The sequence below is a fragment of the Carassius auratus genome, chromosome 35, assembly GCF_003368295.1.
Source record: "Carassius auratus strain Wakin chromosome 35, ASM336829v1, whole genome shotgun sequence".
Taxonomy (NCBI): domain Eukaryota; kingdom Metazoa; phylum Chordata; class Actinopteri; order Cypriniformes; family Cyprinidae; genus Carassius; species Carassius auratus.
In genome coordinates, this window is record NC_039277.1 from 5,873,952 (window position 1) to 5,896,945 (window position 22,994).

Here is a 22,994-nt window from a genome sequence, read left to right on the forward strand (position 1 = left end):
TAATCTTTAGCAACCACACAGAACAAACCCAGCAAACACCTAAAAAGTCCCAGCAACCCCATCGCAACTACCATTTAGACCATAACTACACTGAACAGCTCACCAACCACCTAGTAACCAGCCAGAACCACTATGTATTTATTCATTATGTAAAGTTGATTATGATCGAGACAATATATTCAAACTTCTGATTAGTCTGCTCTGTTTCACTCTCGTCACAAAATGGCATCAGATGCTGCAGTTTGCGACATACACAGCTAATAATGCTGAGGATAAAATCACACAATGTCCTGCTCTTTTTATAGACACATAGCTTGAAGAAAACAGTCTGAGATTGCTTGCAGCAGCAATGTTGGGAATACCGGCAAGCGGGCTAATGTTCAGTCAGGACGCATAAACCACAGGCTACTGCTCACACACATGACACCGCAGATTAATGATCAGTTCGCTCCCAGCTCTGTGTAAAACCTTTAGTGTGTGTAAAACCTTCTTGTGTTTTTATGGTTGTATATGTGCTCACATTCCTTCATTAAGACTATATGTGAGCGTCAATACGGCCAGTAAGGCGTGTGCACTTGTCTTAACAGTGCCTGTGGTTTTCTATCTTCTACTTTAATTCACTCCCCCTGATTCTGTTCAATTTCCTTTATGTTTAAAGAGTGCCTGGCCCTGTTCCAAACCCATAAAGACAGGAAACCACCATCCCAGGCCAAATCTGAAACTTCCCAGTTTGCTCATTCTTTACTAATGGCTCCGGCGTGTGTCCTTTAACACCGAATGCATGCCGTTTTGCATAATGAGGATGGCTAGGATCGATTTCCACTGATCAAGGCTGTTCTTATCATGCACTGGTTGTAGAATAGCGAATCGCTTGAAATTATCTACAGGCCATCTCCAGGCCAAGGTATGTTTAAGATGTCCTACGCATGCCGAGGACACACAGGAAATAAGGAACACAACTTGTTGGAGGTCTGTTTGTCCTCTGCTGTAGAGGCAGGTGCCGGGCTGCGATAAGCAAATTAGCTTTTGACAGGGTGATTATGATGATCGCACGTCACAACGAAGGTTGCAAACGGTGGCTTTGGGGACAGGCAGAGAACGTGTGTGGAAAGCACATGAAGAACGGGAGGAGAGGGGTGGGCGGTGCCAGCTGTAACTCTAGCCTGTGTGCAGCATCCCATGCACCACCTGCTGTGCCACCAACCCCTACTTTAATCATCCGTAGGACCAGCACTCTTGGGCCAGAGGGTCGTTAGCTAAACGAGCGACACAAGACTGACACAGCGCATCTGTCGTATTAAATAAAAGAGACAATATAAAAAGTTTATCTTTCTAGCGTCTCATTATGGTTTTAAGATAAGAGTTGAGTATCTAAAGAGTGCAAACGTTGTAGATTTGTGGTGCTCTCAAAACAGTTGGTTTTATGGTTTTAAGATAAGAGTTGAGCATCTAAAGAGTGCAAACGTTGTAGATTTGTGGTGCTCTCAAAACAGTTGGTTTTATGAACTCAGGTGTGTTCACACCAAGACAACAACTATAAAGATATCACCTAGAATGTCTTGTCACCTACTTAGCAACTCTTAGCAACTATACTAAACCCTAACCATTACACCAAGAGCCTAGCAACCACTCAGAACATCCTAGCAACCATTAGCAACATCCTCCTCAGATATGCCATAGAAACCATCCTGCACCGTCGTACTAACTTAAAATGTTAAAGGTACAGGTTGTAGGACCTGCCACTAGAGGGCACTACCAAAACAATAACAGTCGCGTGGTTTGATGCTAAGAAAGAGCGTGGGATGATGGGATTTGTTGTCTTCTACCCAACCGCTGACGGCCATAATTCAGACGAAAAGATAAATCACGGATTTAATGTGAGTCCAACGATTTGCGCGAGTAGATTACATACAAAGTCATTGCAAAGACGCGATCAGACTATGAATCAGACACGTCCTCGTGCGGGTCTAGAGACGCGATGCCCCGCGTTTGGTGTGTATGTCCCATAATACTAATTTTATTGATTGTTATAATAGCATACGTTTTGTGTAAAGAAACGAATCAAAACAACTCACATGTCGAGTAAAACACAAGTGAGATCGGCATCTCTTTCTAGTTGAAGTTTGACGTGAAGCTACATCCGCATTTGTCCATGAGACTGTTGTCGTGTGGTTTCTACGTCAGTAAAGGTGGTAACAAAGGGTAATTAACTTCACTGACAGGTGACTGCACTGCACCATTTCACGGTTTAGAATAGGAATTTTCTCATGATTTTCAAGTAGTTGAAAACATTAGAGATATTGTTAGTAATTAGCTGGACAAAATATATAATACTAGCCTAGTGGTTTTTGGATATTTTACTGCAAAAATCTTACAAATTGTACCTTTAATTGTTAATGTTAGGGTTGCAAAGGAGTGAAACATTTCCTGAAACTTTACAGGATTTTGGGAAATTTACAGAAAATGTTCCGCCTCCTTGCAACCCTAATTAGCATCCATATCAACCCACTGTAAGCATGTGCTGCAGTTTGTAGCAACCCTCAGAACCCCAGCAACCATCAGGTTGATCATAGCAACCACATCAAACCCAGAAAGCACCATTTAGACCCTAACAGCCAAACAGAACAAACCACCTGGAAACCCCTCAGAGTCACTAGCAACCACCACCATATACACCCTAGCAACCATACAGCACCAACCACACAGAATCTCCTAGCAACCATCTAGCAACATCTAAACCGTATGCCATAGCAACCACCCCGTGATGTCTTACTAATTATAAGTAACAACAATTATATTAGCATGCACATCAACGCACAATAATGCTCTGTTTACTATTAGCAAACGCTGCAGTTCTGTTGTCTGCCGCTTTAAATGCTCAAGCTCTTTCTATTTTGTTAATAGTGTAAAATTATTTGTGAAAGTGAATGATATCTGAGTGTTAACATCAGAATGGAGTAACAGTATGAATAAAAATGGAAAACCGATGCATGTGTGAATGAAATGTGGTAAATTTTACAGGGGTTTTGTGTGAAAGTAGGTATTGTATTCGTCTTTTTTATTTTTATTTTAGTAGCTAACTACTTTTTTGAAAGGCTAGCTGTGAATTATGAGTAGCTTGTAGTTTGGTAAGCCTAACAACGGTGGTCAGGGATGGGCAGTAGTGAATCTTCACCTGATGACTGTGTGTTGATGGAGGTTGCAGGGAGATTTGAGCAGAATAATCATGCCACATTTTAACTGTTGTGATAATTCATTTGTCTATTTTATGTTTCCTTTTTTTCCTGTTTGTGTCAACACAATGCAATAGAGCTCGAAAGTAAGTCTTCGCCTCACCTTTAGATACAGATCTGTTGTGTGCATGCAAATGAGAGCTTGTATATCTATCTAATGAACTGAGCAGAATTTTTTTTTACACGCCCTTATTTGAAAAGTGAAATTCATTCTTTAAAAAAATAAAAATCCAATATCAAGCATTATTTAAAGTTTCACAAAAATAGATTATTTTTATTACAAATAATTACCAAGTGGAGTAATATAGACAACAAAGGACATTAAATGTAACCTATTAACATGATTGCTAATTAGCGGAATCTCATGAAACATGTCCAGGTTTTTCAGCCCAAAATCAACAGAAAGAAAGCAGAATTTATATTTTGTTTAAATATTGTATTTTAGGGCTTTTTGTGAAATTAAGCACTACTTTTTATAAAAGTATAAAAGTAAAAAACTTTTTATAAAAGTATAGTATGTATATAAGTGCATGTGCATATAAATATGTTTTAATATATTAAATGTTTATAATTGTAAAGTATTTATTAACATATATGATAGTAGTTGTTGTATTAAATTTATTTAAATGAAAATAAAAACACACGTTAGAGTAACTTTTGATTTTGAATGAGAATTAAAAAACAAATAATCCCAAGTGTGGGGATTAAATGTACTTATTTATTATGACAATAATGTCACAATGCATATCTTAATAGACCTGCAATATATAGATTTTTATTTTATTGAATTAAATTTATTATATTTTCTTTCTTTTGAATTTGAACTGAAATGTGACCTGGAAATTGTGGGTTTTTTTTTTTTTCATAAACCAGAACTGACACAAACCAACTGAACTAGCTATACATGACCAATTTATCCAATGAATTTCAGTTATCAATGATAGAGGGTGTTTTCTTTCCATTGTTGCATGTATGCGATTATTTGGGACGTTTAATCAGACAGCCACTGATTAAAAGTTTACTCTGCTTCCATGAGTCAAACGATGACCGTTCCTGAACTCTTTATTTACGTCCTGTTTCTCAGCTCTATTTCATCTTTGCATCTTTGGGCTCATGGAATCCGAGTTGCTCCTGAACCAACATTTTGTCTCTGCATATCCCACCCTCCCTCACCTCCACCCCTTCATTTCCCATTTGGATGACCGGTGACGGTGCAGATGAAGCCCTTAGCCATAATGTGAATCGCCTGGCCTCTGAATTTTGCCAGTCGTAAAGAACATTTCCCCGCATCTTCAGCTGTGGCATCCCAGCATGCTGAATGATTTCCTGAAGCTTATGCAGCGAGACAAGCGTGTGTAACGTTTGCTTCAGCTGCTAGGAACAATTAGATCGTTTCACTGCAGCACAGACCAGCATGTGGTGAATCAGACTGACTGCAAGAAAATGCACACAGGGAGAAAGAAACCCAAACAGCTCGATGCCTCGGTGTGGGATTGTACGAGCGAGCAAGAGCTCTCCCACTCGTAGGTCAGCAGGTGCCCGATGGAGCCTCTGGACGACATTTATCCCAAAATGCACTGCTCCCTTTGCCCCAGCTGGAGCTAATGTTCACCACACACGTCTCAGGGAAAAGAAGGAGCCTCATGAATGAAGCTCAGTTAATGTTCAGCATGTAGGCTAACGCTTTTCTCTAATATACTCATGATGTGGAAACTGGACACTTGCCAAATGCACGGCTCTGCTTTAGCATTGGCACAGTGGGTATAGAAATGTGATGCGATGCCCCCCAGATGAATTAGATTTAGTTAGATATGCTTTGAAAGGCCTTTAATGCCTTAAATGGTCAGATGTAGTTTCTCTCTTTCTAAACACTATCGGTCATCCAACTGTAAAATGAATTTAATGGAGCCATTCTCTCTAGACTTACTTATTGTAGAACAATATTCAACAATAGGAATTTAAAAGCAATTATGATTGTGTTACATGAAGTGCCTGGCATTTGCTGTGGGGATGTCCTGGCCATATTTCACCCCAAAAAACAAAACAAAACAAAAAAAATTGAATCAATGAAAATGTTTTACCTAAAGAAGAATTATTGTTTTAGGACCATCAAGATTTGGCCTAATATATATATATATATAATATATATTGACAATGATTGGAATTACTGAAAAACCAAAACATGGGAATATATTACACTATTGTATTTTTTCTTTACACTAATTATTTTATTTAAATATTTATATAATAAACACTATTATATTTAGAGCTATTTATATCTGAGAATAATGTAATAATACTATAAAAAAGTGGACAATGGACAGCACTACAGTATTTTTTCTTCACACAAATGATTTTATGTTATGAAAAATACTTTAATGCCATAAAAATTCAACGTATGCATAAAGGCAATATGATTATTTGAACAGAATTCATTTTATTACCATAACTTATTTTACATTATTTTATTATAAAAAGTCTAATTAATATACATTTTAAAAAATTAAATGTACATTTTATATAATAAAACAATATTAGAAAAGGCTTTATTTATTGTAGAGAATAATGGGGGGGGGGGTTAAAAAAGGGGATTGACAGTAATGAGAACTAAGGTAAAAAAAAAAAAAAAAAAAAGCTTAATTATAGAAAAGTCAATCCAAACAATATTAATGGTCCTAAAACAGTACATTTTCTGTATATAAAATATAATTCCTTATTTTTTTCTCTTGGCTTAGTTGTAAAATTTGACCTGGACTTGTTTATGTGTGATTCATCCAGTAGTCTTTAGCCAGACTCTGCACTCAGGTTTCTATACTGCCCTCCACTGGCTGGCAGCAGAATTGCAGCCTTTGTATCTGTGTACTACACTCCATGCAGCGCACCCAGACGGAAATTGCTACATTTGGGCCAATCAACATCCAGTCCCCAGAGGCCGTCCATTTTGGTTTCCTCTCTTATCTGTGTCATCAAACACTCACAATTCAATTAGAGAGTTTAACTCGACTTAATGCGTCAGTCTCCACAAACTGAACAATGACTTTCTCCGCAATGATTACAAATATCCCCAGATGGGATTCAATCCCTTTTCCCCCGAACAGAAAACAGCTTTCTTGTGTTTCTCCCTTTTGAGTAAGGATACATACTGAGTGCAAACCGCAATTTATGTGTGTTACTCGCACATGTCTCGCAGCAGTGCTGTATGCAATGTCCTTAAGAAAGAGAGAAGAAAGCACTTAATGTATAGTGAAGATAAGTAGTTCCTAAGAAACCTAATTAAATGGAGAAGATTAATAATTAATGCTAGCAGTATGGATTTGAGAAAAAAAATCCAATATGAAACATGATTCATAGTCACTATTTTAAAGGAATGTTCCAGGTTCAAAACAAATTTGACTCTTATGGAGATGCTGTGAAGTATTTCTGTAAATGCGATGTGTGTGTGTGTGTATATATATATATATATATATATATAATATACATCGCATTTACAGAAATACACTTACAATAGAAGTATATGTGGCAATTCAGGGGGGTTTAAAAGCAAAATGTGGAGGTCATATTTGTGTTAAAGCATTTTAACAAAAATATACTTTAACAAAAATGTAAAACAAAAATAAAATAAGAATTTCAGCTGGTTGCCAAAACAATATTTCTCATTTTTATTTAATATATTAAAATCACTAGTCATGAAATATTGGACATAACTGCACACAGACAAGGTTAGTAAGCATTTTTATCACTTTAAGACTTCTACCAAACACACCCAATTTTAAAATAAACTCTAAATATCCTCTTAGAACCAGAAGTTCTAAATATGAAGAACATTCCACACTAGCTTTTTGGAAGGTTCCGAATATATCATCCATTTCTCACTAATAACTAGAAGATTTCTTATCAGAGCCTCACTTGTACTTTTTTGTATACATCAGTAAGGTCATAATATTTTCATAATTTCCATAATTTCTTCCTGTAAGAGGTGTGGGAAAAAAAATATCCCTCTGAAATGAAGTGACTTTCCTCGCCCTCAGACTCTTCCCTCTGAAGTTTTGACTTGCATGCGCCTCAGTCCTCCTTCAATCCATGCATTCTCTCCTCGTGTCTTGTGCATGTCCTAGGAGTGCTTCCGAAGTGTGTGGCTTGTGAATGAAGAACCTGTCAAAAGATTTTTGTACTGACCACTTGCCACTACTGGGCTCTGAATGGTCTTGTGTTCAGATTAAGAAGTGTAAAAATGGAGCAACGCAAGCTGAATGACCAAGCAAACTCTCTAGTGGATCTTGCAAAGGTAAGATACCTTTTGAGTGAATGTTTGACTAATGTATGATGGAACATCGGAGGTCCGTTTGTGTGTTGAATTTTTATATATTGTAAGTCTACAGGTGTCAAATGAACAGACAAAATTTTATATGTAGATTCTTTTCCTACAATATGGTTTCCATATTTGGTACTGATGATTTGTTTCCTTACAAAGAGCAACCAAGCATATGGTTGATGTCAGTTAATTTATTATTTCCTTTCCGAAATGTCCTCACGTTCACTTTTGCTATTTATTTCCCTCTTGCTATGCACAATTCATCATGCTGCTTAATGGTCTGGAAAAGCTTTCATCTCCTTAGAAAAAAAGAATAACTCATGGGATACCTGACATGTTAAAATAGCCTGATAAATTTGAAACCCTGCATTTGCACTTGCCTCACGGCCATTTTTTAGACGGACTCAAGAGCGAGCCTTGGGGAACACCAGGCACAATGCCAGCTTGACTCTGCAAAACCCACAGCAACCTGGGACAGGGATACACTCGAGATCTGATGAGTCAGCTGAAACAGCCTCTCGCACGAGTGCACACTCGCTCACACGTCTGAGCTGTGACATTAAAACATCCGCAGTGGTCATACCTCAGCAGCCTCTGATGGGGCTTTGCCGTGAGAGTCATTAGTTAGTGTTCCCCAATTACCCTCCTCTCCAGCACCGCCCAAAGAAACCAGAGAGGGTGACATTGAGGCGTAGTGTGATATGATATGACTCATACTGGTTTCTGTCTCCTTTTATCATTGCTGTAATTGCCTCTCACCATCAGAGGGCGGTATAACATTAATCATGGCCGCAGCTGCTCCCAGTGGCAATTTATCCTATAATGCAGCTTAAAATAACTTAAGCAGCTGCAGTGCTTCTGCAACCTTCAGACAGCCCATGGGTCTGCAACTTCTGTTCCCACACCTGTGATTTGTTTATTTTTTGCAAGCTCTTTTGTTCATTTTAGCTTTTCTTCAGAAAGTAATGAAGTTAGTTTCTTCATATTTAATAGTGTTTGCTAATGCTAGTGTCACTGATGCTCATACTTAAGGTGAGGGATTTGAACAAACCCCTAAGCCAAAGTATTAAACTACATTGCATAACTTGTCCCACACAGTTATAGACTACAGACATGAATTATGCTTCAACTCATGTGGCTTGTTTAGGAAAGGTGTGAAGTTTGTGTAGGTGTAATTTTTCTATGCCATCTGTTTTTACCTGATGGGTGATAAAACGAGAGAAAACCAAATCACATTTAATTCAGTTAAAGTAGGGAGCTTCATCTTAAGTATAGATTGAGTGACATTGTTTTTTTATGACTGAAAGCAATATGCTGTCTTATTTTAATAATTTACGAATAATTATTGTTACAGATAACGCAATAAATAAGTTACTTTATGTGTGAATACTTTTTCTAGCTATTAAATAGTTAAGCATTCTTAAGGTACATAGGCCCAAAAGTTGTTTGATATTTTTAGAGGTATTCACACTTTTCTGATTTTTAAAAAAATATTTATTTGCACTTTTGTCTGCTCTTTAACGATATTCAGACTTTTGAAAATATTGAAAATATTTTTAAAAAATAATAATAATAATAATAATAATAATAATAATATATATATATAAATACATTTCTGGTGTATTTTAATGTGTGTTAGGTACACTGAGTTGCTTGTAACTACTGTAGATGTCTGAGTTTGAAGTTTGTGTGCATGATGCAATGTCATGAAAGACCTTTTATGTCGTCAGTACCGGGAACTGAGATGTTTCAAAATATGGATGATACATTTCATCTCTCATCTGGGCAATCCATCACCCGAGTGCTTTATAAGGACACCTTTCAAATGCAGCTGCTTGACTCTTCTTTTATGGTCAATTTATAAAAAATAAATTTAATCAAACCTAGTCACGCAGCACTAGGCTTAGATCACCAGGCTGTTCAAACAATCATTTATGAATCTCTGTTAATCATAACCTCTCCCTCGCTTCATCTCAGACTCAAAACGTCATGTACGACCTGGTCTCAGACCTGAACGAGCGTGGCGAGGACATGGAGAAGAGGATTGCACTGCTGGAGACCAAACTGGAGACATTGCTCAGCAACTTACAGGCGCTTCCAGGCCTCATCAGTCAGGTGATCAGCCAGCAACACCGGGACTTCCTGGAGGTGCAACTCCAGCCGTACGAAAAACACAACCACGAGCGCTCGCAATCTGTCTCCCGGCGCCGATCGTCTTCCACCGCACCGCCCACTTCCTCCGAGAGCAGCTAGAGCTGCCAGCCCAGCCGGCGTCTCCGGAGAAGACTTTCGCCATCATATGGCCAAGTTGCATTTTACTGTAAAGCCTTATGGTTTCAATAAAGTATTATCCAAATTCTGATGACACCATCAGAGGTTACCAGGGATAATGCGGTTGAAATGGAAACTTCCTCACATATCTTGTTGATGTTTTTTTTTTTTTTACCTCAATAAATGATGCTGTTTCTCTGTTGACAGAATCACAGAGAGACTTTTCTCAGTAACTAATGATGGAAAGGTATATGACATGTTAATTAATGATGGATAAGCTATTAGGTAAGCAAGTCCTCCCAAGGGACTTAATTCAGGAAAGCAATGTGACCACCTCAAACGGCCCTGAATAGTGCCAGACTAGTGCTTCCTTCTGAATTGTCTGTCTCTGCATATATGTGAATGAGATCTGACCTGTTCTTTGAATTAACAGGCATTCATAACTCTTTATAGAGGAAATAATAGCATGCCTGAACCCGAGACGGGGCAGGTGAGGAATGCCTCCCCATCCTGTCCAAATATCGAAACCCTAGATTTACACTCTCAAAAGAAAGCATATATATTTTAGGTTAGAAACAGCATCATCTGTAGTTTTCTTCTGTTGTTAGCCCTCTACAAGTGACTATTCTGGGGGCCACGTTGCAAACAATTTACTCCTATCGACTTTAATGCATCTGAATCTGTACTTGCACTTTTTATCAATGCACTTCAACGCTTACCGACTATAATATGAATTTATGTTGCTCATTCAAATGAAAAGACACCTTTAGTCATAGGATAATGGCCAGAATGTATAACGATAATGATTGTGTCGGCTACAGCAAGGGCAGCAAATGAGACCTCAACTGAAATGACTGTGCTTATAAAGTAGATGTTAGATGGCTGCTGTTATTGCACCAGCGTCTCCATTAGTCCCAATGGCGATTGACGTATCTTTATGGAGTAGCTGAGAGGAAACGCTCTTGGCTCACTTGTGTGCTTTACACCTAAACGGTCTTCAAAACAAAACAAGATCTACCCGATGCTATTTATAGACGTAGATCTGTTTAAGAGCAAGCAACAATCTTGTATATGTTCGGAAATGCCTATTTTTGTATATTAATGAGGACAAGCACACCTCCAAATGCGTTTGTCTTTCTCAAAAGGATGTGTGGTAAAGAACTATATTTGAGTGTGGAAGTGGAATGTAGAACCAAAGCTTTCAAAAAGGGTAGAAAGAAAGGAAACGGATGGTCCTCTGGAAGATCTTCAGATTCCCCGGTGAGCTGAACTCTACCGTTGTATTGTAATGGATTTCTCTGGGATGGCCCTGTGAATTCAGCCTCTGTTTTTCTGGTGTTAAAGGTCAAACAAATCCACAGCACAAATCAAAATAAAGGAGTTTCATGCTTATTTTCCAATCAATCGGTCTCATGCCATTCAGAATGTTAACACAAATGTCTGTCTGATGCAAGAATTGATAACCACAAGGAGAGGTTATGACCGGTTCACCGTACTCTACTATCATTTATTGATAGCATGTTAATGATAGATCTGCTCTTTAGATTCTAAAGATATATGATGGGTTCATGTTGGAAATATTGGTGCATTTCATAACCTGGCCCAGCAACAGAACATCCCAGGGTGTATTGTCATTAAAGGGTTACAGAACCTAATGAAACAATGGTGGATCCAGCAATTTCACCAACATAGAAACTATGAGTGATTAAATACTGTATGCAAAATGAATATAAACAATAAAATTAACTATTTAACAGAAAACTGTATGTTGTTTGAGCATTGATGTATGTGTGTATGCAGTAGTGTGTTGTGTTAGCTTTTAGGTTTTATATATATATTTAAATATTTAAATCAAAATTGAAAACGATATTAAAATAAAAACTAATTTAAAAAAGCAAAACTATAATAACCAGATTACACGGCTTGTTTTATAAAAAAAGAAGAAAAAAAAAGCTATGGTACCACAAATACATAAATATTAATAATTTTTTCTTAATTTTGAAATCACATGTAGTTTATTTCCCAATCCACCCCAAGGTTTTTTAAAATCAGAACACCTTTTCAGTGTCTGTCTGTATTGACATTTAAGCTTGATATTCTAAAGTATATCTATAACAGCATCCTCCTGTAATATGGAAAAGGGAAGGACTGTAAGCATTAGGGTTGCCACCTTCAATACAGAAAAATAAGGGACGCCTGAGGGCGACACCCTCGGGGCCACGATGACGTGCCAGTGATAGTAAATCACAACTTAAAACATGTTTTCATAAAAAATACCACACAGTTAAACACAACCTCAGCTATAATTTATAGCTGAGGTTGTGTTTAACCGTGTGGTATATCTGCGTTAACTGCGTTATCTAGTAATTGTATAAGGTGGCATGAACACAGATTTTGGATAAAATATTTGTCATTTTTTGCAGACAGTAACACCATCCAAACAGTGAAACCACATAATAAATAACCGATCTACAAACATTTCTAAATTCATGTAAAACACACAATTTTTTTAAATTATTATTGGTAAGTTAATCTATTTTATATAGTCTATTGTTAATTCTACAGTAGCCTATTGAAGAATGCAATAACTTAAATAAGTTGTTTATTTGCTTCACATAGGCACTATATTTTTTATTATAAACTATATCCCTCTTATTAAAATAATGCTTTGTCTGACTGTACATCTTAACCGTAATAAACAAATCGGTAACACTTTAAAATAAGGTTCATTAGTTGACTACATTAATTAACATTAACTAATAATGAACTGCACTTATACAGCAATTGTTCATGTTTGTTCATGTTAATTTCCACATTTGATAATACTTTATTAAAATCTTATTAATATTAGTTAATGAACCGTGAACTAACATGAACAAACAATGAACAGCTTTATTTCTATTAATTAACATTAACAAAGATGAATAAATACTGTAACAAATGTATTAATTACTCAGTTCATGTGAAACCAACAAATCATACCATAACATGATTCATTAACATTTATAACATTATTTCTTAACAAATAGGCAACCTATGAAATCTGTTGTAATCAATCAGAAAAAGATTGAGGTGATGAAAAAAAAACTGCCTCAGGAGATGATTGAGTTCTCTAGAGGCATGCTGTCGCATATTTGAGAACAAGCCACCGTGCGCATCAGAGAACACTCGCCGACAAATTGACCCGCCCTCCTCTGACTCTGATTGGCCGTGAACCTGAAACAAACCAATCAATGCACCGATGGCAGCGAGTCTTAGCCAATCAGGTGCAGAATAGGACGATTCTTCTCAGAATGCCGGTTGGATGGAGACTTAGGTCTCTGCAGAGCAAAAGTGGGCGTTTATCACCATGTGGGTGTTTTCAAACTGGTGGGTGTTTCTGAATCATGCAATCTAAATGATCCCCCTTACCCAACCCCACCCCTAAACCTAACGTCACTATTGCATCAACCAATCAGGTATCATGGTGTAAAAACACCTTGATCTTGTAACTCCCATTACTTTCCTGCAGAGACCTATACTTGGTTGGATGATTTGTATGGGATGCTGCATGGAAGACAACTCCGAAAATACGGGACAAACCCGTCCCGCATTAATTCAAAACGGGACGCGCTATTTTATTCTCAAATACGGGACGATTCCGTATTTTAAGGAACGGATGGCAACCTTAGTAAGCATTCAATAAATATAAAGCAGAAATATTTACTCTTTACTGATAGGCAGAGCCGTTTTGTCAGGCACGTGAAGAGACCAAACATCGCAAGAGCGTGGCGTGAACTCATGGCAAAGCATGACAACGGTGTGCTTTTGAGGCAACAAGCTGTATAACTGATGACGTAACATCAGCTTTTTAGTTTTCAAGTGACGATTTTGAAAGCACCACAGCCAAAATGAGTTTACTCGCCAAAACAGCCGAAATCGAGAATTAGGTGGGTTGACATGAACAGTAACTTACATGAAAACTAGCCGTTAGCACTTTAGCGCCAAACCCATTCAACAGTGAATGCAGCGGAATTTCAGAAATGAACTTTATATTCAGTAAACTGATCAGTTACATGTTATATAATACTGTTGAGAACTGTTGTTGTCTTGACATTGTCATTGTACATGTGCCATTTTCTGAATGGTCTGTGTCCTGCAGATGGCTCGTACTCGAGAGCAAGGCCACAGCTCATCATCTGGGTCTGCTGAAGGCTAGATTAGCCAAACTGAGGAGAGAGCTCATCACTCCTAAAGGAGGCAGCGGAGGAGGCACCGGAGAGGGTGGGTACTGCACCATCATCACACACAGATGCTGCAACACCTCGCCTCTGGAGCTTCACACACCTGGACCTCAGTGAGTGAATTGTGGTCTGCTGGTGTGTTGTTTTTCACCAACCTGTTTTTCCTGCAGGTTTCGATGTGGCAAAAACTGGTGACACCCGAAATAGGTTTTGTGAGCTTCCCGTCAGTGGACAAAATCCACTCTTCTGAGTAACCTGGCTGGCATGTACTCTGAGGTCGCTGCCTATGAGTTCACCACATTGAAAACTGTGCCGGGAGTGATCGGCTATAAAGGAGCCAAGATTCAAGTGAAACTCTTTGCACTTGTTCATCATTTACCAGGCAAAGCATAGGCATTGAATGTGGTGTTTTCTGTCAGATTGGGTTATTGAGGGCCTTTCCCTCCAGGAACGTGAGTTTGCAACACTTTAAAGTTTTGGTGAATCATTAAAAGAAATTAGTCAGGTTTGAATGTTTTTGATTAAATGATTCGTATTTGTTTTAATAGCTTCTGGATCTCCCAGGTATCATTGAGGGGGCCAAAGATGGCAAGGGAAGAGGACGACAAGTTATTGCTGGTAACAGACCATTAAAAAAAAAAAGTTAATTTAAAAATTACAATCCGCTGAAAATGTAGTTCCCCTTTGGCTATCCAAGAAATAGGTGAGTTTGTTTCTTTTTCAGAAAAAAGATTCAGAGAAATTCAGCTTTGCATCACTTGCTTAGGACTTCCACAATTCGGGAAACACAGAATCCAGTCATTTCAACGGAAGTCACTGTATATTGCAGATTGTCACTGAAGGTTGGATGAATTAATTAGGTCATTACACTGAAATTATATCACGATATGGACTAGTATCTGTAAATATTAAGCGCAAAAAGACTAAAATATGAATATGAATCCTGCGTGGTTTCTGTGTGTCTGTGAGAATGAATGACACAGATGTGCGGTTTCATTTACTACACACATACTGAAGCGTGCGTGCCGCTTGCACTGATACATCATCTGCCATCTGGCTACATGAGGACATAAATACATGAACATCTCCAGAGCTGCTCTGAGAGTCATAATACTATTACTTCTATTAAAATGATTAAAACTTCATTTTTAAAGAATAATCACACAATAATTATTCCATGTCTTAATTTTAATAGTAAATAGTAAAGATTTAGTTTTCATTAATTAAAATATAAATTGAATGGTTTTTGCCTTTATTTGATAACCAGAAAAAATGAAATACACATAAAAACACAGAAAAAATAATAATGCTATTGTCAAAATAAATTGACTTTTTTAATGCATTCAAATAATTAGACATACCAAAACACAAAATATGGTAATAATACAAACTATTAATAACAGTTAATAGGGCCCTAAGCCTGTAATTGTTGTTAAACTTTAATAAGTTGATGGTAAAGTGTATAAGTTTCATGATTTTAATTAATTAAACATGTTTTTTGATAATTAAATTTAATCATTAAAAAGTCCAGAAAAATAAATAATTTGGGGAAAATAAAACTGAATTTGAGAAAAAATACAACTGATTTCATTAAACCCATACTTGCTCTCCACTGGATCATCAGCAGTGAATGGGTGCTGTCAGAATAAGAGTACAAACAGCTGACAAAAACATTACACCACTCCAGTCCATTAGTGTGTTGTGAAGTGAAAAGATGCATGTTTGTAATAAACAAACAAATCTATAAACACGTTTTTAACTTCAAACCATTGCTTTTGACTGAAATACTTTCTCCAAATCTGTCCTGATGAAAAATATATTGGATGGCCTAAAGCTGAGTTTTTATTTTTAGTTGCTATTCCCTGCAGACTCTTATTTAAAGACACTTTTGGCACTTTTTTGCTTCATTACCAGTCACATTCAGACTCCCTGATCTTGCCTCTTTCCAACAGTTGCCGCACTTGCAACCTTCTCTTGATTGTCTTGGCCGTTTTGAAGCCTCTTGGACACAAGAAGCTCATTGAACACGAGTTGCAAGGTTTTGGCATCCGACTCAATAAGCCACCACCAAATATTGGCTTCAAGAAGAAAGACAAGGGCGGAATCAACTTCACAGCAACTGTACGACTTCAGAGGGCTATTAACGGTCTATTGCATACGATTATAAAAAAAGTATAAGTTCCGATTTGAGTCACGCTAATTGAATAAATATTTAAGGTTTTCACTTATTGGAATATTTGTGAAATTGAATGACTACACATTTCTATTAAAGAAGTTTATAATAGTAAACATTAGTCTGACACTAACTACTAATTGGTAGACTTTAATAGACTTTGTGCCTAGCTTAATTCAATTAAAAAATGGTAAATGCTAATAAGATAGATACAGAATAATTCAAAGAACCTTTTTTTATGGAATATTGCAGTGTTTATTATAACTTGCACGTAATTTTTTATTATTATTTGCCAAGATGACATGGATCACATGGAGCAGCAGACAATAATTTTTTATTTTTTTGTACTTCTTTATCAAACCATATCTTCATTACGAACTATTTTATATACATCTTAGGCTTGCAGTAGAGTGTTAATGTTTGTTTCTTAGTGTAATCAATCAGATCAGTCAAGTTTACAGTTATCATCACACTTTTGTTTTAGTGTGCTCAAAGTGAGCTGGACGCTGAAACTGTGAAAAGCATTCTTTCTGAGTATAAGATCCCCAACGCTGATATAACCCTAAGAAGCGACGCTACAGCTGACAACCTCATAGACGTGGTGGAGGGAAACCGGTAGGACCTTGTTCACGTCCTCCATCCTCAGTCATTCTCACTTTAGAAGAGATATTTCACATGGCTGTTATTCTCCTCTGCAGAGTTTACATCCCCTGCATCTATGTGCTCAACAAAATCGACCAGATTTCCATTGAGGAGCTGGATGTTATCTACAAAATCCCTCACTGTGTGCCAATCTCAGCTCACCACCGCTGGAACTTTGACGACTTGTTAAAAAGATCTGGGACTACCTGCATCTAGTGCGCATGTGAGTCACATGTTCCTCTGAGCTCATTGTTGAGCGTTTTGGGATGGCATGCTTAGGATTTGGGCCAGAACAATTTAGATGGCAGCACAATTAAGCTGCATATTTTCTGAAACCACTGTTGGGAATTAAATGAAAAGAAGTGAATTGCTGTACACTTTCTATACTAAAATGTCACTTTCAGTGGAAAATGCCTCCTGTGTGAAGCGTACAGGAACATAATGTGCTGTCCTGCCGTATAGTGCTTACTGCCAGTCTTCAGAAGTGTATAGTATGCACTATGTATCATAAAGCCGCAGCAGAATGCATAATAACCCTGATTGATATTTCACAGCTACACAAAGCCGAAAGGACAGCTTCCGGATTACACCGCACCTGTAGTACTTCCAGATGGAAAGACAGTCGTTGAGGATTTCTGCTTGAAGATTAAAAAAACCTCATCAAAGAATTAAAATAGTAAGTGACTTAAAAATGTTCAAGGAGACTCGTGTATCTGTTTTCACTTAGTAAAGGGCTGCATTTAAGCCATAATAAGTCCGTTAGAATGTAAAGCGATTATGTATTTCATTTATGCTGTGCGTCATTGTTCTTTTGTGTTGCGTTCCAGAGAATAAGATCTGATTTAAATTCCTGATAGTGGAAGCGGAATTACTGATGACTCGTTTCTATTGTTTAGAGTCGATTCTTTCTTTTGGAGATAATAACTTTATCATAAATTTTTGGCTTTGCAGTTGGTTTACATTCAAATATTGGGAGATTTTAAACCATGTTGTAATGATAAAAACTTCCTAATCATCGGGAAGAAGGAGGCGGGAACCGGCGCACAATCAAACAGAAACTTTAATAATCATAAAATAAACACAAAACAGCGCACCAGCCTCTCACGGACGAGCGGTGCGCATAAATAAAAAGCAAAAAATAAAATAAGACCCAGGCCTGGTCCTCTCTTGTCCTTCACGCTCGTCGCTCCAGTTTTATATCCTTCCATCTCCTACGTGGGACTCGAGACCGGTGGTGGGGCGCAGGTGCAGCTCATCTCCAATCACTACACCTGGCCTCACTCCTTGTTCCCACGTCTCTCGGCCCCGCCCCACTCGTCACACATGTATTTAGACCAAAGAATGTATTCAAACCAAAGATTTAGTAGAATACTGTTGAATACGTACTGAAATATGCATAGCATCATGTCTCTTCTCTCTGCAGTGCATTGGTGTGGGGGTCGTCAGTGAAGCATAACCCTCAGAAAGTCGGCAAAGACCATGTGCTAGAAGATGAGGATGTAATCCAGCTGGTCAAGAAATAAAAGAACTCTGATGCTTTGCATGATCATTACACTTCAAATAAGAAGTGATAAGACATTTATAAATGCCCTGAAGGTTCCCATGGCAGGATTGCTATTTCTCCATTTTTATTTTTGGACTGTAAATCACACAAATACATTCAGCATATTACATGTCTACTCATTATTGAATCCAGGTCACAAACTTGACTGAATGCAGTTATAGATAGATAGATATTTATATATATATATATATATATATATAAACAAAGTGAAGTTCAATAAAATCCTAATATACAAATCCATGAATGTCTAAATGTGACGCTGATGCTCGACACAAAAAATTTTACCAGGTCTTTTTCTTCAATTGCTAGCATTGTTTACCTGATGAACAAAATAAAATGAGATATCTAGTGAGTAACCAGCACTTCACATGGTTTAATCCAGTAGTCTAGTGGCTACATATTATACCCTCCCCCTCTGTGACAATCAATCACTCAGGATAACCAGGCCACTTAGCGAATGAATGGGACAAGGAAGGATACACACCCTGTCAGAAGCACTGGTGCCCTTAAATTGGGCCACTCACTAGAGACGTTTGACATTATGAATGTGCGATGGGTGCAAGCTGCCCCAAAGGTTAATCAGCCAAGAAGTATTTTTGTTGCAATTGCATACGAGTTAAAGTCAAGAACGCTACAATTAAAAAATAAACCAATTGTAGTATTTTAAGGGCCTTGGGATAATGCATTTCGACCAGTCATGGAAAACCTAGACATTTTGTTACAAAAAGTAATTTTTTAGACCTGATCATGAAAATATATAAAATAGTATAGTAAATATAAGCCTATTTCAAGTGGTAAGCTATTCCTTTGCTAGTGATTTATTTTTGTGAGTTCTTGTGAGAATCTCTATAAAAAAGATTTCTTAAAATGCTTCTGCAATAATCACAACATGGAAATTAATTTGTCAAAAGCTGTTGAAACCCTTTAAAAGACCATTTGTGATGACTCTTTACGAATCTATTTCACAATTTCTTTTTAGTTATTGGGCAGTCTACTTTTAAGCAGCTGCAGCAATGTCAAAGCGTTCTCAAATAAATCAATTTAAATTATACAGCATAATGATCTACATTTTCAAAACATCTAGAAAAGGCGATGCACAGGGCATTTCTTTGGTGTTCTTGTTTTTGAAAAAAAAATGTATATGGTTTTGTTATTCAAAATGAGTGATTAAAAAGCCTCTTACCTGCAACCCTGTTTATAAAATAGCTAATATGGACAATACAATAAATAATTTTCTCAAAGCAAGCATAATTGAAAGGTGCAGTAAGTTATCAATGAGAATTTAAAGTGCGGCATCAGCAAAAGTGTGAAGTCGGTTTCTTCTGGTGGGGTTGTTGGGTTCGTGGGGATGAAATGGAAGCAGATTCAGGCATTGATCTGAGTCTGTTTTTTAAGGTGGTAGGGACGTATGCCTATGGCAGAGGAGCCAGTGCTCACCCATCAAGCTCCGCCCTTCCCCCACCCATCTTCCCCTGCTGCACTTTCCCCTGTAAATTATAGCAGCACTTTAGCTAATGAAAGAGTTGAAGTCCGGGCACTAATAAAAGCCATTAAGTGAATAAAGCACTTCCCCCTCTAACAAAATTAAAGAATTTGCCCCCTCCTCAAGAGGGAGGACTCTGTATTAATATTTATGAATTGCGGAACTGGACCCTCTACCCCCTCCCAATGACACGTACCCTGGCCCACACCACCCAACTTCTCTTCAGCAACCCACCTATCCTGGGTGGTATTGTGTGACCCCCCCGCGGGGCGGAGTATGGGGGTGTTGGAGGAGAGACATCCTTGGACAGTTTGCCTTCAGTTCGGCTAACAGGTCCAGTCCAGACTCCCAGCTCAAAGCAGAAGCTCCGTCAGATGGTCTTAGTCGTCGATGAGGCAAGAACAAGAGGCATTGGTCTCGGCATGAAGATCTGCTTTGAGGACGTCTATCCCAATGGGAACCTGTTGAAAGGTCCTCTTCAAGACCTCTTGTAGATGGTCCTGTTCGAGATTGAGGCGAGAGTCCTAAATGCATAAGTTGCAGAATGTCTTAACTGTTCTTCTTTTCTCCTCGCAGAGCTGCGCTGACAATTCCTCAGAACAGTTTTAGTGCACTAGAAGTTTCTTCTGTGCCGTTTGGACAAGTCTTCTTCGAGGTAAAGATTTTCAAAGAGTATTGTGCAAGAGGGGGACAAAATGTGCCACTTCTGAACAAACTGGGTAAGATGTAATATTTGCTCCAAATTTGTAACACGCTCAAAGAACGGATTGAAGAGGGTAAGTGAGACACCAGTTGTACCATGAAACTTGTTGAAGAATATAGATGTAGGCAATGCCATCGTCTATATATATTTTTATCAACTGTTCTTTCTGGTCCTCATCCTTCATTCTCCACCATCATACTTAATAATTTTTGTTTCCTCCCATTTCATCATGCTAAGTGGTTCAGTTGTCCGACCTTTAGAGTTGATTAGCGCACCCATCCTTCCCATTCCCACTAAAATGTCCCAAGGGGCATGGCAAGTAGGGTAATATGATTATCACCCAGATGGATGGGCAGAATCTAGGTGGGTTTTTGGAAGAGATACTCTGGGATACCTTAGGAAGTGCTACCACAAGAGATTTTGCAGTAACAAGTTAAGAATTAACCCTGATGTCCAAATGTTGTGGGATAGACGATGCTGGCGGAGAAAGAAAATTACATTAGTGGTTTATTCTTATAAATCAGTCTATTTGAGCAAGTTAAAAGTCTGGGGAGCTATTGATGTCCCCTAATAAGACAAGCATCACTTCAACAAACTCTATTTCTATAGATTTTTTTTTTTTGAAAACCTCTGAACTGAAGGGCAGCAAACTCATGTGATTACCAAACCACTCTCATTTGTTAACGTCCATTCTAGAGTTCTCCTGAGTTCCATTTCATTATTCTACTGAAATTTTTTAAAATTGACAGATTTGTCGACTGGTCATCCGACATAGGTATTAGGGAGGTATACGATTTTCGGAGAGGGTGGGGTTTGTCGCAGTTTTTGCGCAGGAAGGGCGGAGCCTGCGAATCTCTGCAGTGAGAACGTGACCTATGACTAATCTTTTTTTCTTTTTTTTTCAATTTTGCAGACATCCTTAGTCACAGTCTATCGCAAACACCTTTTCCACCCATCTCCCATTTTGTCGCTCTCGGTAATGACCTGCAACAATCTCTATGATACTGCTATTCTCGATTTCCAATATCTTCCAGGTTCTGGAAACCTGAATACAGTCTTTTGGAGAACAAATACAACATCGAAGGATGGCTGAAGAAGACAACTTGATCTTTTGATGGTCTTTTTGAATTACCTTCACCCAGTGATCTATGACTTGTGGTTCTACCTTACATAGACTTGGAGCCTTAACCTGTTCCCAGATGACCCGCATTGTATTCTGCATGATTTTAAACAGCATTTTGATGTACATGGACCATCCCATCTTGTCTTTTGTGACTGATCCACAACCTGAACAAGTCTTTATTGACTTTACAACTTTGCCCAGGTCACCATTGTGCTTGATCTAACCATGCAGTTCCCTTTCTGTCCATGGTTGTGCCAAGCACTTTGGAGACTTGTGTGCACTTTCTTCCAGGGTTTTCTTTCTGTTCTTTTCCTCTTAGATCCACAATCTAAAGAATCAAACCTTGTGCAACAATCTGTTGAAGTGTAATTTTTGTCCCAAACAAAAGTATTTTAAAGAGAATAAAATGCATTGTGTTTGTTGACTTTTACATGATCATTACCGCTAGAAAAATGAGTGCAACAATAAGTGGAAATAGTGACACTGTGGTCAAAATAGTGTTAGTTCTGTTGCTAATATGCACTTCCTCAGCAAAGCTTATGCCATGGCTTGATATTTCTTTGTGTGTGTCCTTTCAATTTGCTCATACAACCGAAGCCGTAACTACCATAAACAAAAGGGAGATATATACCCAACCCCCCAATATTCAGAGTAGGTCTCAATCCACATGGGGATTCTTTTTAATCACATATTTTTCTTTATATTTTACAACTAGCTTGAAAACAAATGATAAAAAATGCCCATGTCCAGATGCATGCTCATTCGTCATAATAAAATGTAGGAACAAATTTGGCTCATCATCCACCGTTTTCACTACTGAAGACAAAAAGACTTTAGTAATGGAAGCCTTGCTCAAGTAAATGCAATCTTAGATGCAGTCAGGGGGTCACGAAGATGGGTGGAGCTCACTGCAGAGCAGCACTTACAGTCAGTCTCTAGATGGATGAACCACTCTGTTTTACCGTCTGAGGTCATGTTAGGTGCTCTGCTCAGCTCCAGTCATTTTCCAAGTAAAGGACTCCGCTCGGATATTGTGTCATCTGTTTGCCAGTCCACAAGTGTTTTATTTATTGACCCTTTGGAGTTTCAACCTCTTCACGAGACCAGCTCATTATTTATAGCACCTTATGGAGATTTTGAACACTTTAACTGATTCACTGAGGGGTTTAAAAAAGACACATATCACCATAAAATTAATGTCTAACTATGAATGTAAAGAATCAATAAATGCCACAGAAATCCAGGCAATGAAAATGCACCATAATTG

General features: G+C 38.0%; 1 protein-coding gene and 1 pseudogene across 4 annotated transcripts in view; both read left to right on the plus strand.

Annotated features, from left to right (window-relative positions):
- LOC113054122 (small conductance calcium-activated potassium channel protein 2-like) overlaps nt 1-11,547 on the plus strand; it is a 32,513-nt gene extending 20,966 nt beyond the window's left edge. Inside the window, exons 7-9 of one of the 4 annotated variants that reach the window (XM_026219458.1) lie at nt 3,311-3,319; nt 7,449-7,518; nt 9,523-11,547. In XM_026219458.1, the coding sequence (XP_026075243.1) occupies nt 3,311-3,319; nt 7,449-7,518; nt 9,523-9,798 (355 nt within the window). In that variant the 3' untranslated portion in view covers nt 9,799-11,547. Of the gene's footprint in view, nt 1-3,310; nt 3,320-7,348; nt 7,519-9,522 lie in introns of those variants that run through there. The other 3 variants (XM_026219460.1, XM_026219459.1, XM_026219461.1) reach the window with 3 other exon arrangements.
- Nucleotides 11,548-13,700: 2,153 nt separating this feature from the next.
- On the plus strand, nt 13,701-18,635 carry LOC113054160 (developmentally-regulated GTP-binding protein 1-like; annotated as a pseudogene).
- Nucleotides 18,636-22,994: the final 4,359 nt, after the last annotated feature.